We start from the raw sequence: 15,640 nt of genomic DNA, 5'->3' as shown, positions 1-15,640 counted from the left end.
TATCTATTAAAAGCAATTTGCAAAGCATCACAATAGAATCTATCTCGAACATTTATAGATCAAAGACAGATCTACTACTGCACTGCACTAAAATTTTTTCTTAAGGCATGCTCTAATTAAGTAAAAGTAAGCATGAACTGAATTTGGTGAGAATCTTTGTCAGAAAAAAAGTCTTCCAAACTCAGGCAAAACATAAATTAGAATAAAAATGATGATCAGAAAGTAGTTAAAAACAGACAAAAACACAGAAGTATAGTACTCAAGTGCTGGAGACTTCTGCTTTCAAAACCACTAGCTGAAAATCACAGTTGTAAGCATTTCCTAAAGATCCTCACCTACCCAGTTGTGAAAAATTAAGTTTTATGAATTTATGCTTCCTGGGGTATTTTGTTCTCCACATTTAAATAAGGCAGTTATCAGTACCACCATAATCATCTACATCCTTATAAACATGTCAGATACAAAGTACGAAAGATACTGCCTGCTAGATCATGTTCAAAGCTTATTGATAAGATTTTTGTAAGAAATTTTCACCTTACTAAATAAATGTTTCAAAAAACTCAACAAAACACAAGCGTAGAACTACGTGTAGTTCAGTGTAGTACACTGAACGTGTAGAACACACATCTTTGTCTATGGTCAGCTTAAGAAAAACAAGTAAACAAAACTAAGAAAAAACTCTTACAATGTATGAGGTCTATAAATCTCTTTACCCCACAGGTAACTCATTCAACTTGACTGCTACCAGATCTTTAAATCCAGCTGACAGAACTGAAAGAAATGCCCAGGACAGAGTCAAGAATTATCAATACAGACTCTTGTATGATTGTGCCTGGCTCTGTGCAGCAGAATTGTGCTACAAACAACACAGAATTTGTAGATGTTAAAAATCCTCTGGGGCTTCCTCTGATGTCATCAGCTGAGCAATGAGAAATATGTAACCAAACAAACATGGAAAATTGAGAGTTTTCTTTGTTCCAGTGCTCCAGATACACATGGAACAAATCATCAAAAGGTGATAAGGGAAGCAGTTACAAGGGAGTAGATTCCATCTCTATTTCCAATTCTTACTGCAGCCACTGTGATGAAGGAAGCAGCAACTAACTCCCTACATCCATCTTTTAGTGGTAAATTAACTTCTTTTGCTATGCTATCCAGGCTATATGTAATGAAAGCTATAGATTTTCGTAAGATTAAATTGTGATTCTTCTCTTAAAATAAATTTGGAAAGTAGTTAGCTTATGGTTTCTTTCACTGTTTCTTTTCCATTGTTTCTGTTGTTGTTGTTTGGTTGGTTTTGTTTTTTTGTTTGTTTGTTTGTTTGTTTGCCTGTCCTATGCTGTTATCCTGCACATCTGGGTTTCAAATAGATGAATTCTCTAAGTCAGTCATCTTTTCAATGACAGGCTACAGCTGAGTAGTGTCTGCTCTGGGAAGACCTCTGACCAAGTTCAGCCTCCGCAACAGGTTTAGGTGCCTTAGCAGCAGCCCATTGGTTTTGACCTCTAAAAGGCACAAACATTTGGACTACCTGAAGGCTAACCTCCAAACCAGGGCAAGCAGCCAACACATTCCCTGATGCATTGAAAGCTCACAAAGCTAACCACAGAGAGCAACAGTTCTACACAGACTACAAATCATCCTAAGACTGTACAGCACCTTCATAAAACATTCTTAAATGTTAGCTTCCACTTTTAGGTCTTCTGAATGGAAAGCATTACGATAATCCTAACATTTCAAAGACTTACCTGACTTCAAATGTAATCAGTTCCACAGACATCAAAGCGGCTCTTCAAAGACCCAACAGCCTCCTTGTACTGAGGAGCTTGCAGGATTCATGCTTCAGGGCCTGAGTACTGAACTAAAACCATAATTATAGGTACTCCTAAACTAAACTGCTGTTCAAGACAGATGACTACTTATATTTTTGAAATTACTAGCTCTTCAGAAATTTAGTATTTACTAGCATTTTGGTATGTAAGCCATTAAGTGTCTTCCCCAAATGTTTGGGCATAGAAGAGTGCTACATCCTTGCATCTCTCCCCTGCTAGCTTTAAATGAACCAAACTGTCAGAATCTGTAACAATTCACATTCAGCACCCATGTATCTAGTGTATTTTGCTCCTTTTAAGCTGGACTGCATTCTGAAGTTCATTTTACAGAGTAAAAGCAGTACTAGAATAACCTACTGGTAAACAGCATTATACAAGATAAATACACAGATACACAGATTAATTATTCAAAGCATCTCTAGATTTAGAACATGTCTCTCTGCTCCTGTCTGAAGAGGCTCACAAGCAATGTGTCTGTTTCCTTATCCTTCAGTGTCTTGCTCTTCTGTTCTTTTCTCTGGTCTGAATGGAAAGCACACATCACAGCAAGGTACTGTGTCAATAGCTCACTCCTTTATAATCAACATATCTTATACTCCTCCTGTAATATCATGGAATACATTTGCTATCCTACCATTTTTATCCACAAAAACGGTTACATCTCTTACTGGTTTTGGTACTGAAAACAGAATTCTGTGGCAACATAGAATGGTTTGGATTGCAAGGGACTTTTAAGATCATGTAGTTCCAACTCCCCTGCTATAGACAGGGACACTTCCCTCTAGACCAGAGGGGCTCAAAGCCCCATTCAGCCTGGCCTTGAATGCTTCCAGGGAGGGGGCATCCACAACCTCTCTGGGCAATCTGTCCCAGTGTCTCATCATCCTCACAGTAAAAAACTTCTCTCTAATATCTGGTCTAAATCTACCCTCTTCCAGTTTACAGCCATTTTCTCTCGTCCTGTTGCGACATGCCCTTATAAAAAGCCCCTCCCAAGCTTTCCTGTAGGCCACCTTCAGGTACTGGAAGGCCGCTATAAGGTTCCCTTGGAGCCCTCTTTTCTCCAGGCTGAAGAGCTCAAACTCTCTGAGTCTGACCCACAGGGGAAGTACTCCAGCCCTCTGATCACTTTCACAGCCAGCCTCTGGATCCACTCCAACACACTCTGGGCCCAGCCCCAACACAAAACAATCAAAATACCATACTCCAGCAGAACTGGATTTTACGTATGCAGTAAGAAGAGACTCCCCTTGACTTCAGTGCACGCATAAACAATGTGAAAAACACCATGATGTCTGGCCTCATATGACGTCCCACCAGACATCTGTGTATCTTCCCCAGTCAGGAAGATCTATTTATTCTATGCATTTCAAAGCCCATGCCATTTACTGAGTGATAAAGTTATTGTACAGTCAGACTCTCCCTGAATATTAAGTAGTAGTAACTACAGATTTGTGTTTCAGCAATAGTAAGATTGGGTGGCTGTAATCTAATATAAGAATTCATGTGTGGATGAAGAGTTTACAAAATTATTTTCTGCTGTGTTTATTTTTGAACTCCACAATGAGCTGAACAGCCTGTGACTGTTTAAAAAAATGGACAAACTAAACCAACGTGCACACACACATACAAAAACATGCATTATTTCATGCTTAAGCTGATGAGAGATTAAAACTTGCATCAAACCAGCTCAGACTTCACACCCTGTCTGGTCAATGTTTTGGCAATATTGGTATTCCTACAGAGATTATGTTTTTAAATTTCTGTCATTTTCCCAGACCAGCTATAACTTGCAGTGATCTCTCCCCATCATACAGCAAATACAGAGCGATGAGAGCAAATATCCCATATAGCTGTGTGATAAGCAATATACAAAAAGGTCACTGTGAAAAGTGACATCAAAACATGCTGTACGCAGTGAACGTTTCTGTGTCTGCTGCTGCCTGGTTTGAAGCAGGGAAAAAAATGGGGTCCAGAACCCACACAGGTCACAGCATACTGCCAAGTCACCAGCAATGAGAAGGGCATGTTATGGGGAAGAGATGCCGTCATGTCTCATTGTCAGGGCATGAGGTAGTAAGTGTGAAATAACATTCTTCTCCTCCAGGGCATTTCTGAATTTTTGTGATTAGCATGTTAGAGACCTTGGAGAAGTTATAGTAATTTGAGTTCCTAAACATGAAATGTATTCGGAAGACAGTGCCTCTGTTTTCTACAGTTTTTGAAGCTCAACAAATTCTTTAATGAGATTTTTAACCTAGGATTCTGACAGACTACACCTGGTCACTATGACTGTCAAGAAAATTCACCGGCGATGTTTCTGCAAGTTATTTAGTGTAAAATGATTCTTGTCTAAATGATAAGAACCTTCCCTGTGGACACACTGGATCATTGACTGGAGTGTTAGCTCCAAAGCGTTAACATTCATACAAGAAATTAAGCCACTTTGTGTTAACACTAATGCAAGAAATTAAGCCACTTTGCATAACATAATGTACTGTTTTCAAACCAGGCACAGCACAATACCTAATCACACTATTAATTGCATTTGCCAGTTTTACAATAGTTGGAATGGCTAACTTTAATCTTGTATCACAGCTATAGACATCTTACGGACAGAATTGTATGAGATGAAAACTCCAACTACAGAATTTGCAGTAGTCTTTTAGAGACTTTTTTTTTTAATAATTGTAAGTGTAAAGGGTAATATTTTTATGTTAAATGACAAAAAAAAAAAGGTATTAGCACTACCACAGCAGACAGCAGCTGTTGCTAGTACTTAGAAGCCAGTTATTACTTTCTCATAGCCAAAGGCATTCAAAGCAGAAATTAAAAAAAGGCCTTTGGGGTACATCACTGATATCTTAGTGATTCGTAGATGGACAGCTGTAAGTCACTGCCTAATGAATTAGCTAACTTATTATTTGTGAAAAAATGAGACCTCATTTTCAGTGCACAACATGAATCCTTATTTATTTACTTTCATATCCCATACATGCATGTATATTTTTATACATTTTTATATTTACTCTTGATTTCTCTGTCTCCATTTCAGAATAAAGTGGGAAAGATTTCATGAAAGTTGCTGGGTTAATGGGATGTAAGGAAAATAAAGCTCATTCTCTCAGTACTCACAGGAAACAAACAAACAAAAAAGATTCACACTAGTGTAACTAAGCATGTATGTAGTGTAATTAAAACCCGGTATCTATACAAGTGAATAAACCTGCAAAAGTCAGCTTATGAGAGCAGTCTACTACGACAGACACTCCCTCCAGCATCGGTATTGCACATTATTATCTACTGAAATTATATTAAGACAGGAATTTTATTTATCACTCTCTCCACGGAAAAAATAAAAACGTTATCAGAGCCACAACTACGGAAAGACTCAAAAGTTGTGTTTTTTGTTTTTTGTTTTTTATGAAATTGGTTATGTTGCTTTCTCCCTGTTCCTTATTTGATCTCACTGAGTCATCAGTATGACTCATTCCACAAAGCATTAGTTGCATCAGATGTGGAGGGAAACCTCCTTTTGAACAACCAGCCCAAAACAGGCTGTCAAGGTGCCAAAAGGAGCTGTAGTTCAGTACAAACCAATTCTGAAGAAACTCAGATCACTTCATATGCTGCCAATATCTCTTTATGAGATGGAGAATACATGGGCCTCAGATCCTTTGTACCCCCAACTCCAATATTCTAGGGGTTAACTTTGAGTCTCCCCAGAGTCTCCAGGTGGGACTGTTCTCTCCAGCTGCAGCATAGAACCCACTTTTTATATCTTACCCTGATCAAACTGATCAAAGGGCTACTATATTATATTTGACCACTGAGGATAAGGAAAATGCTGAGGTTCTCGGTGCCTTCTTTACATCTGTCTTTAAAATTTAGACCAGTTATCCTTGGGCTACTCTACCTCCTAACCTGGAAATTAGGGATTGGGAGCAGAATAAACCCACCCGAATTTAGGTGGAAACATTTAGAGACCTGCAACTCCACCTGGTCTGTCACAAGTCCATGGGGCTTGAAGGGATCCACCTGAGAGAGGTAAAGACGCTAGTGGAGGTGATTGCCAATCTGCTTTCCACCATCAGCATTCTTGGTCAACCAGAGAGGTCCCAGAGGATTGGAGGTTTGCCAGCATGACTCCCATCTAAAAGAAAGGGCATAAGGAGGGTTCGGGAAACTACAGTCCTGTCAGCCTGACCTCAGTACCAGAGAAGGTTATGGAACAGATCGTCTTGACTGTGATCACATAACATGTGTAAGACAACCAGTGAATCAGATCCAGCCAGCATGAGTTCACAAAAGGCAGGTCCTGCTTGACCAACCTGACCTCCTTCTATGACCAAGTGACTCTTCTGGTGGATGGGGGAAAGGCTGTTGATGTTATCTGCCTAGACTTCAGCAAAGCCTTTCACGCTGTCTCCCATAGTATTATCCTGGAGAAGCTGGCAGCCCACGGCTTGGACAGGTATACTCTTTGCTGAATAAAGAACTGGCTGAAGGACTGGGTAAATGGAGTTAAATCCAGCTGGTGATTGGTCATGAGTGGTGCTCCTCAGGGGTTAGTATTCAGGCCTGTCTTGTTCAGTATTTTTACTGAGCTGGACAAGGAGACAGAGTGCACCCTCAGTGAGTTTGCAAATGACATCAAGCTGGAAGTACTGATCTGCCTAGGTGTCGGAAGGCCCTACAAGGGGGATATGGACAGGGCTGAGATCAGTGGAATGAAGTTCAACAAGACCAAGCACCAGGTCCTGCACCTAAGACACATCAACTCCAGACAACACTACAAGCTTGGGGCAGAGTGGCTGGAAGGCTGTGTGGAGGAAATAGATCTGGGGATGTCAGTCATTTCTCAGCTAAACATGAGCCAGCTGTGTGCACACGTGGCCAAGAATGCCAATGGCATCCTGCCTTGTATCAGAAATAGCACAGCCAGCAGGAAGGTGACTGTCCCTCTGTACTCATCTCTGGTGAGGTCACCTATGGCCTTCAGCTTTGGGGCCCTCACTACAAAACAGACATCAACGAAGCTGCAAAGAGTCTGGAGCACAAATCTTATGGAGAACAGCTGAGGGAATTGGGACTGTTTAGTCTGAAGAGGAGGCTCAGAAGAGACGATACTCTTTTCCCCAGCTGCCTGAGAAGAGGTTGTGGTGACAAGGGGGTTGTCCTTTTCTCCCTCATAACTAGTGATCGAATGAGAGGTGATGGCCTCAAGTTGTACCACGTTGGACTTTATACAGATCTTGTTCAGATTGGATATTATGTAGAATTTCTTCTGAGAAAAACTGGTTAGGTGCTGGAACAGGCTGTCCAGAGCAGCAATGGAGTTACCATCCCTGGAGTTGTTCAAGAACAGTATAGATGTGGTAGTAAGGCATTTGGTTTAATAGGGCAATATTGGTGATAAATGGACATTTGGTCCAAATAATCTTAGAGGTCTTTTCCAACCTTGGCAATTCAATTATTTTATACAATAGAATAAAAATAGTTTAATTTGTCCAAAGGCTTCGTATTGCTCAAGGCCCAGTGTGAAATTGTTCTCCCTCCGGGTCATTCAGCTTACAATCAGACCGTAATTCAGAATATGTGTTCTCCAAAAACCCACAGTGTCTAAGAAGCTTGTGTTTACTTTTTGCTAGTACACAGAGGCATAGCTGCCGACGTGACTAATAGATCAACAATTACCCTGTTGATAACATCCATTTGGATCTGGCAATGTGCATCTTGCCAGATGCACTTTGTACTCCTAAATGATGGCTCTTCTGTGCAGGTCCTTTGACCTTACTTTGTTTTTAGGGCAAAACCATCTTTCAGAAGGAAAGTTACACAGGTGGAAGATGGTGTACCATCTTTATTCCCCACTCGTGAGCAGTGGAATGCTTTCTTCTAATCACTGAGATACAGGTCCTTATAGATGAGGAGGAAGACATTTTCTTTCACAGCCACTGAATATGTAAAGAAAATTTCTCTATTGCTGAGATGAAGGCCTGTTATGTGGAAGAGATATTTCCTTAATAGCGCTGCACAATTCATTCACTGTTTAGTTCATTATTGCTGGCATGCCGGCATAAGATGATAGCACATTTCTATAAAATTCCACCATATAAAGTGCCTGTACTGGACTTCATCTGGATCTCTGGATATTTGCTTGTTATCCCAGTCTCTGTAGATCATCTCCAGTATGGCTAATTCCATCAGGGACTGGATACCTCTCTCAGTAGTGGTACACATGCCTGGGTGACATATAACATCTTCCATGAATAGACACCTCTCCTTCAAGCCTGACAAAAATCACCTCCAGAAGCTGTGGACTTTTGTTTCTTCTCCAATTTTCTGTCCCTTTCTTCAGAGAGAGATCTCATCTGCTTAGCATCCTTACCTTCCAGTTCCTGAATATTGGCTCCACTATCCCAACACTGGAGCACACAGGTAACAACGTGCTCATCTGGACAATGGCTGAAATATTTTCACATATCTCAGAGTTCACTCAGCGATAGGGATTGGGCAGTTTCTGATTTGTTTACGATTTATGTTCTCTTTCCTTTCTTCCTCATTAATGGCCCTGCTGTGGTGCAGCCCACAGCTTCCAATTCTTTCTCCTGCTCCCTCCTAGAAGAACCTTCTTCTTCCCTTACTAGAAGACATGATGCCCATTTTCATTGTTTTTTGCTGGCTATAGCAGTGACAGACATCACTGAGGGTTTGCTTTCTTGTTCAACCATTGTGCAAGGTGTAGGAGTTGGATTAGCAGTGTCTACTGTAGGGCATGGATTATTCTTGGGTGCAGCTTGGTAGGCATAGGCTATGCCCCATTATGCTGCACTGATTTGTGTCCCTTTGGAATTGCAAGAGTGATGGCATGCCTTTTTCAAACATTTAACCAGTTTTTCTGCGCTTGTCGAGGAGTTAAATTCCAAGGTACTGTTTTAAGTGGCCACTATCTTGGGTGCCTGCCCATATTCTTCTACACATGCTGCCACTCACAACTCTTGCCTCAGGGCAGATCTTTGGGTGACATTCTCAAATGACTGTTTAATCCTAGAAACCTGAAACACTTTCAGGAAGGAGTACAATAGGAGAATGCTGGTTTCAACATCCTATAGATACTCAAAATTCTTAAGAGCTATTGTAGCTAGCCTGAAGTGGAAGGGGAGGGAGAATGAGAAAGGGAATGAAAAGGAGAACGGAGAAGTGTACTGCACAGTTTGATCCTAACGGACAAAAGGTGAAAATTATATTCGATAAAAGTTTACACAAAACAATCCTTGAAGAACAAGGGCAACAACAGCACTGAGTACAAATGTCAGATTAGGCTCACAGCCAGAGTAATATAAACAAATGTCATGTATATCACATGCAAACTGAGAAAACCAATACCAACATCAAGCCAACAGTCAGAGGTAATAAACAGCAAGAGGGGCGTTACTTAGAACTAACTTGCAAGCAGATAAATAAACTTTAAGATCAAATAAATTCACATTGTGACAAACAACTATTAAGTGAATAAAATGCTTAGAATAAATATAACTTACTCTAACACACTCTGCTCAAATTTATCATTATCTCATGCCTCCCTCTGGATGTCAAAAAAGAATGTTTTGTTTTGGCCTGGAAAGCAAAGGACCATTCAGTCATTCACTTATCCCCTTGCCATGAGCGATAGGGAAGAAAACTGTGTGTCATTCACATATGTCTTGTGGTTGGATTCAGTCAGACTTCTTCAAGTCCTGATTCTGTCCCCTACCACCAACTTGTGCATGCTCTCTCTTTGCTAGCAGGGCAGTATGAGAAGCTGAGAAGTCCTTAACATAGTGTAAACACTGCCCAGCGGTAAGTAAAACACTGGTGCATTACCAGTTATTCTCATCAGAATACCAGGACAAAAATGCTGTTGGCAAGGAAGACCCATATTGATGTCCCCTGGAGAGGGAGGTGACATCCCCAAGCACTGGATTCTGGCCACATAGCTCCTGTTGCATACATACAGGTGCAGAGGTTCAGTCCGCTGACTCATGCCCACACTCCAGCTTTTTACGTAAGTGAGGTGCAGACAGCTTTGCTGCTGGAGTTCGGATGTAGGAGCTGCTGATGGCAGCTCACAGGGCACCAGCATAACTAGGACAGAGCCCTAGCTGCTGGCAAAACCAGGGCCAGGTCAGCAGCTGGGTCATACTCTGGTCCCAAGGGCACCAGAAGTCTTACAGTATTGCAATTCTATTCCATTTAAAGGAGCCACACTAACTGAATTTGTCTTGCTGCCCCCTCACCTGCTGCTTTCTCCCTCTTCTCCTCCTTCTGTACTCACTTCTTCCTTGCATGCATGAATCTTTTGGTTTTGAAAAAAATGTCTTGTGTTTATGTTGTTATTAATTCAGAACTACTGTAACAGAAAAACAGATGAAATTTTAACACTAGATTATACTAAAGACAATCACTTTGCTGATTAATTCATTAAATAAAAACCACAACTGGTGTGTAGAGAATACATATTATCAGAGCAGTCAAAAGTTGTTTGTTTTTCTTTTTAACAGAATTACATAATGGAAATGAATTTCTTGCCTTACTTTGAAGCAATTTAGCTAACTTACCATCAATAAAACCTTTGAATTGTAGCAGAAACAACATCACTGTAAGACACAAACAAATATTTTAGTATTATCTAAATATTTATATGGCTTTCATAAATGTAGATATGTTGACCTTATGTCTAAGCCATCCAAACAGGACTCAACAGGATGCATACATTTGGCTTTTAGTTAGGGTATAGGAACATCCCAATTCATAACTTTCTCCATATTTCATATCTGCTAAGTGTACAAGCAAATCACTGCAATCATTTGAAAAATTGTTATTAATACAATAAGGAGAGAAAACTGGCATTCTGTAAGTAATCGCATCATGAGCAATTTTCAAAAAAAGACAGAACCACAGAAAGGCTTGGGTTGGAAGGGGACTTTAAGCCTGTTCTGTCCCAATGCCCTGTCACAGGCAAGTTGCCTCCCACCAGCTCAGGCTGCCCAGAGCCCCATCCAACATGGCCTGGAGCACCTCCAAGGATGGGGCACCACAGCTTCTCTGGGCAGCCTTTGCCAGGGCCTCATCTCCCCGAGCGAAGAAGTTCCTCTTGATACTTAATCTAAGTCTTCCTTCTCTCAGTTTAATATCATTTCCCCTTGTTCAGCCATTATCAGATTACGTAAAAACTCAGTCTCCCTCCTGATTATAAGCTCCTTTCAAGTACTGGAAAGCTGCAATGAGGTATTCCCAGAGCCTTCTCTTATCCAGGCTGAACAATCCCAGCTCCTTCAACATTTCTTCATAAGAGAGATTCTCAAGCACTCTGATCCTGTGGATCCTCCTCTGTACCCATTCCAACAGCTCCAAATCTTGTGCTGGGGCATTTAGACCTGGACGCAGTACTGCAGATGAAGCCTCACAAGGGCAGAGCAGAGGGGGTCAATCCCCTCCCTCTTCCCGTTGGCCATCCCTCTGTTGATGCAGCCCAGGATACCACTGATTTTCCACTTGGACCACTGTTGGTTCATGCTCTACATTTCATCCATCAGGGTTCTAATTTACTTCTCTGCAGGTCTGCTCTCAATTAGTTCTTCTCCGAGTCTGTACATATCTCTGCTATTGCCCTCACCCAAATGTAACACACTGCACTTGGCCTTGTTGATCCTCACTGGGTTCACATGGGCCCACTTTTGAAACTTGTCTAGATCTCCTAAATCTCTTTGGATGGCATCCCTTCCTTCTATTGTGTAAACTGCATCACTCGGCTTGGTGTCATCCACAAACTTGCTGAGGGTGCACACAATTCCACTGTCAATCATAGAATCATAGAGTAAATTGAGTTGGAAGGGACCCTTAAAAAATATCTAGACCAACTCCCCTGCAAGTAACAGAGACTCCTACAGCTAGATGAGGCTGCTCAGAGCCCCATCTAACCTGACCTTGAGTGTCTTCAGGGAGGCAGTTACCACCACATCTCTAGGCAACCTGTGACAGTATTTCACTGCCCTTATTTTCCTATATCCAGTCTGAATGTTCCTTATTTTAGTTTTTAATGTCTTTTTAGTTGCCTCAATTTTCTCAGCCTGTTCTGACAGTGGAGGTGCTCCATCCCTTGGGTCATTTTTGTGACCTTCTTCTGCATTCTCTTCAACAGCACTGTCTCTCCCCAGTAAAAAGGACTCCACATCTGGATGCAGTACTTCAGATGAACTCTCAACAACACAGAGTAGCAGGGCAGGATCACCTCCCTTGACTCTTTCTGTCAAGGCTGTACTCAATCCTTTGTCCCCTTTACGGACAGTGAGGGTTGCCACAACCCTGGTGCAAAACCTTGCATGCCTGGCTTTGTTGAACTTCATGAGGTTCTCCTGGGTCCACAACTCAAGCCTTTCTTAGTCTCTCTGGTTCACATCCCATCCTTCGTGTGTGTTAATCACACTACACAACCTGATCTGCAAACTTTCTGAAGGTATGCTTGATCCCACTGTATTTCACTGATGAAGATATTGAAGAGCATATGCCTTTGATAAAGAAGTTAAAGAGCACCAGACCAGAGATATACATATCAAAGGCCTTGCACAAGTCCAGGTAGATGACATTAGTTACCTTTCTTTGACCACTGACTACTTTGCAGAAGGCCAGGTCAGGCACAATCTGTCCTTGGTGAAGCCATGCTGGCTGTTTCAGATCATCTTCTCATCACACTTGTGTTTTCACACAGTTTCTAGGAAAATCCATTTTACAATCTCTGCAGGCACAGACATGCAGTTCACCAGCCTATAGTTTCCCAGTTCCCTTCTCCCTTTCCTGAAAATAGCAGTTTTTCCAGCCCCTGGGGATTTCAACTGGCAGCCATGACTTATCAAATATGATGGAGAATAGCTTGGCAACCACACTGGTCAGCTACTTCAGGACCTGTAGTCTAGTACACACTCAGTCTCATCAGGTGGTCTTTAACTTGCTCTTTGCTTAATTGGGAGGAATTTTGCTTCTCCAAAGACCATCAAGAGGTTTAGGGACATGAGAGACACGGGAAGCCTTGTTCAACATTTCATCAATGATCTGGATGATGCGATAGAATCCACCCTCAGCATGTTTGCTGATGATACAAAGCTGGGAGGAGTGGCTGACATGCTGGAAGGCTGTGCTACTATTCAAATGAGACTTGGACATGCTGGAGAGTTGGGCAGAGAGAACTTCATGAAATTTAACAAGTGCAAGAGTCTTGCACCTGGGAAGGAACAACTGCATGCATCATTACAACTAGGAGATAACCTGCTTGAGAGGAGTGTTGCAGAGAAGAATCTGCATGGTTGGCCATGAGCCAGCACTGTTGCCCTGGTGGCCAAGAAGGATAGTGGTATGCTGGGATGCATCAAAAGGAGCATGGCCAGAAGATTGAGGGAGGTGATCCTCCCCCTCTATTCTGCCTTTGTGAGGCCAAACTCTGCTTTTCAAAAATGAAAAGAGCACTTAATGACTTAAGCTTGTGCCATGATGTGAATGCATTCTTCAAAAGCTCTGAGATAGAAAATAATATTCTATTACAGCTTTAGTTTTTTTTTTTTCCAGCAGGAAAAAAAAAGTGATATATAAAGAATTATATATGGAATAGACTTTCATGTCAATTAAACTTCCGAAGAAGCATCAGTATCACAGTATTCATGCACAAAAGTGACAGAAAAATAAAAACACAAAACAAACTCTTAATGATTAAACTTCAGTTTTTCAAGAGACAAAAAACCTTCTAAAATTCACTTGTCTTATTTGCTGGGAACCAAGTAGTCAGAAAAAATAAAACAACAATAAACTTTCCAAACAATGCAATTTATCAAACAGGACCCAACTCTTCCATCCCCATTAAGTAATAGCTTCAGGGAATAGTATACAGAATAAGTCATAGTAACAAGCAAGTTGTAAACACTCACAACAGGGAGTGCCTGCTTCTTAGTAATTACTTTGCAACAAGCCTGCAATTATTTTTTTTACAATAATGATTCTTAAAATTTCTAAGTCATATGAAACATGCAGTGGAAATGCATTACTGAAACTGCCATAAGGAGAAAAGAAGAAAGCAATGTATCTGCAGAAACTCTAGTTTTCAGAGCAAAAAAATTTAAATAATCAACACTGCAGTCAATGACCAGGAAAATTAGGGTTGGTAGAAAAAAACCTGATTTTTTCACATGAATAGTGATTGAACTGAAAAGAAATAATTGATAGGAATCCTCTAATGCCTGCCCAACTGGATGCTCCTTCTAATCCTCAAGCTGCAGTTTGCAGCTATGCAGCCACCCTGATGGGTCAGTTAAGCATTCCTCATTTTGAACCAGGGATTTTAAAAGTGGACAAACAGTAACTTAATGAGAGCCTGGGAAAATTATTTATCCAGACCCTTGATTTAACAATCTGAAGGTCTGTAACAGCCCCATATTTGCTTTCACTTTAAAGCTACAAGTGGCTCCTGAATGTTGATAATATAGCATTAATTGTCAAGCATAATTCTGCCCAGTGCATCAGATGAAATAATTTCAATTTACTTTTTTTTTTTTGTTTCTACGTATATCCATGAATATCCAGAATAACATTTGGAAATGTTTTGACTTCCTGCTTCCCATTTTTTTCATCTTCACCTCTGTCTATTTTTCTTGTAAAAATACAGTTGATGAAATGGCTCTCAAGGCTGTATTGCGTTAAAACACAGGAAGTGGACTGACTTTCTATTAAAAAAAAAAAAAAGGACACTGCTTCCTGTAAAATGTAGATTTTACTCTCTATTCTTCACTTATCATTTTCACATTACATTACACAATTAGTGCACAGGCTTTTACCCAGTATTGTTTATTATTTGAAAACATACATCCAGCTATAACGAACATATAGTGCAGAGTGGTCCAGCCAACTGAGTCAACATTAGCAGCAAGCCAAGCAGCAGGAGGAAAATCAGCTTGCAAGACCCATATTTTCTGTGGCAGAAAATACTCCTTTCCAAAGGAGAAAAACAAATAACAGGTCCCAACTTGCATGTTACTTATGCAAACACAGTGAGTAGGATATCAGTAAAGTAAAGGCAGCAGAAGACATTTTTGTGTGTTCCAGGAAAGAAAACCTTCATGACCCTGCAAACACACACATACAAACTCAGATAAAACCAACAACTTCACAGGGCCCAGTGAGTTACTTTGACATGCTGTCTCTATGTCTGCAGGTGCAAAAAAAAACTCCACTCACTTGGAAAAGGGAAGTCCTGTCTTCACACAACTAGCCACAACGGGTCAGAGAAAGATTAATGCTATTAATAAGTTGTCATAGAACAACTCGGTACTAATTTGAGCCAAACCCTACAGTTCAACCCTTGAATACGTATTATAAGACTCATTAAAGTTAATGAGGTTTTGAAAGACTTCCAATTTACAGGCTGGATTTTTTAGGATCATATATGTTAGTTGCCTGTTTTTATCCAAAATATTTTTTGCCAGCAGTATTTTCCCCTTTTACAAAGCTGTTACTGTATAGTGAGTTTCAAAGACTGGTGTCCTTAAGTTAAATCACCAGTATAAATACAGACATTTCATGCAATGATGTAGCAATTATTTTGAACTATTTGCTGTGAATACTATGTCTAGGATTATTTTTGCAAACTGAAGATAACCACTGTCTGGAATGTACACAGAGTACATGAATGCTTGAGAAATTTCAGAAACTTACCATACTAATCTGCAGTTAAATCACTACTAACACTTCTTCTTTTACAACAAGGCAAAACAACTGGAAAGGAT

General features: G+C 40.6%; 1 protein-coding gene across 1 annotated transcript in view; it reads right to left on the bottom strand.

Moving 5' to 3' along the window:
- EDIL3 (EGF like repeats and discoidin domains 3) overlaps nucleotides 1–11,680 on the bottom strand; it is a 224,372-nt gene extending 212,692 nt beyond the window's left edge. The window contains exon 1 of the mRNA XM_031557441.1: nucleotides 11,491–11,680. Coding sequence (XP_031413301.1) covers nucleotides 11,491–11,680 — 190 coding nt within the window. The remainder of the gene's footprint in view (nucleotides 1–11,490) is intronic.
- Nucleotides 11,681–15,640: the final 3,960 nt, after the last annotated feature.

This window comes from Meleagris gallopavo, chromosome Z (assembly GCF_000146605.3).
Source record: "Meleagris gallopavo isolate NT-WF06-2002-E0010 breed Aviagen turkey brand Nicholas breeding stock chromosome Z, Turkey_5.1, whole genome shotgun sequence".
NCBI lineage: Eukaryota > Metazoa > Chordata > Aves > Galliformes > Phasianidae > Meleagris > Meleagris gallopavo.
This window is presented reverse-complemented; position numbering and strand designations above follow the sequence as displayed.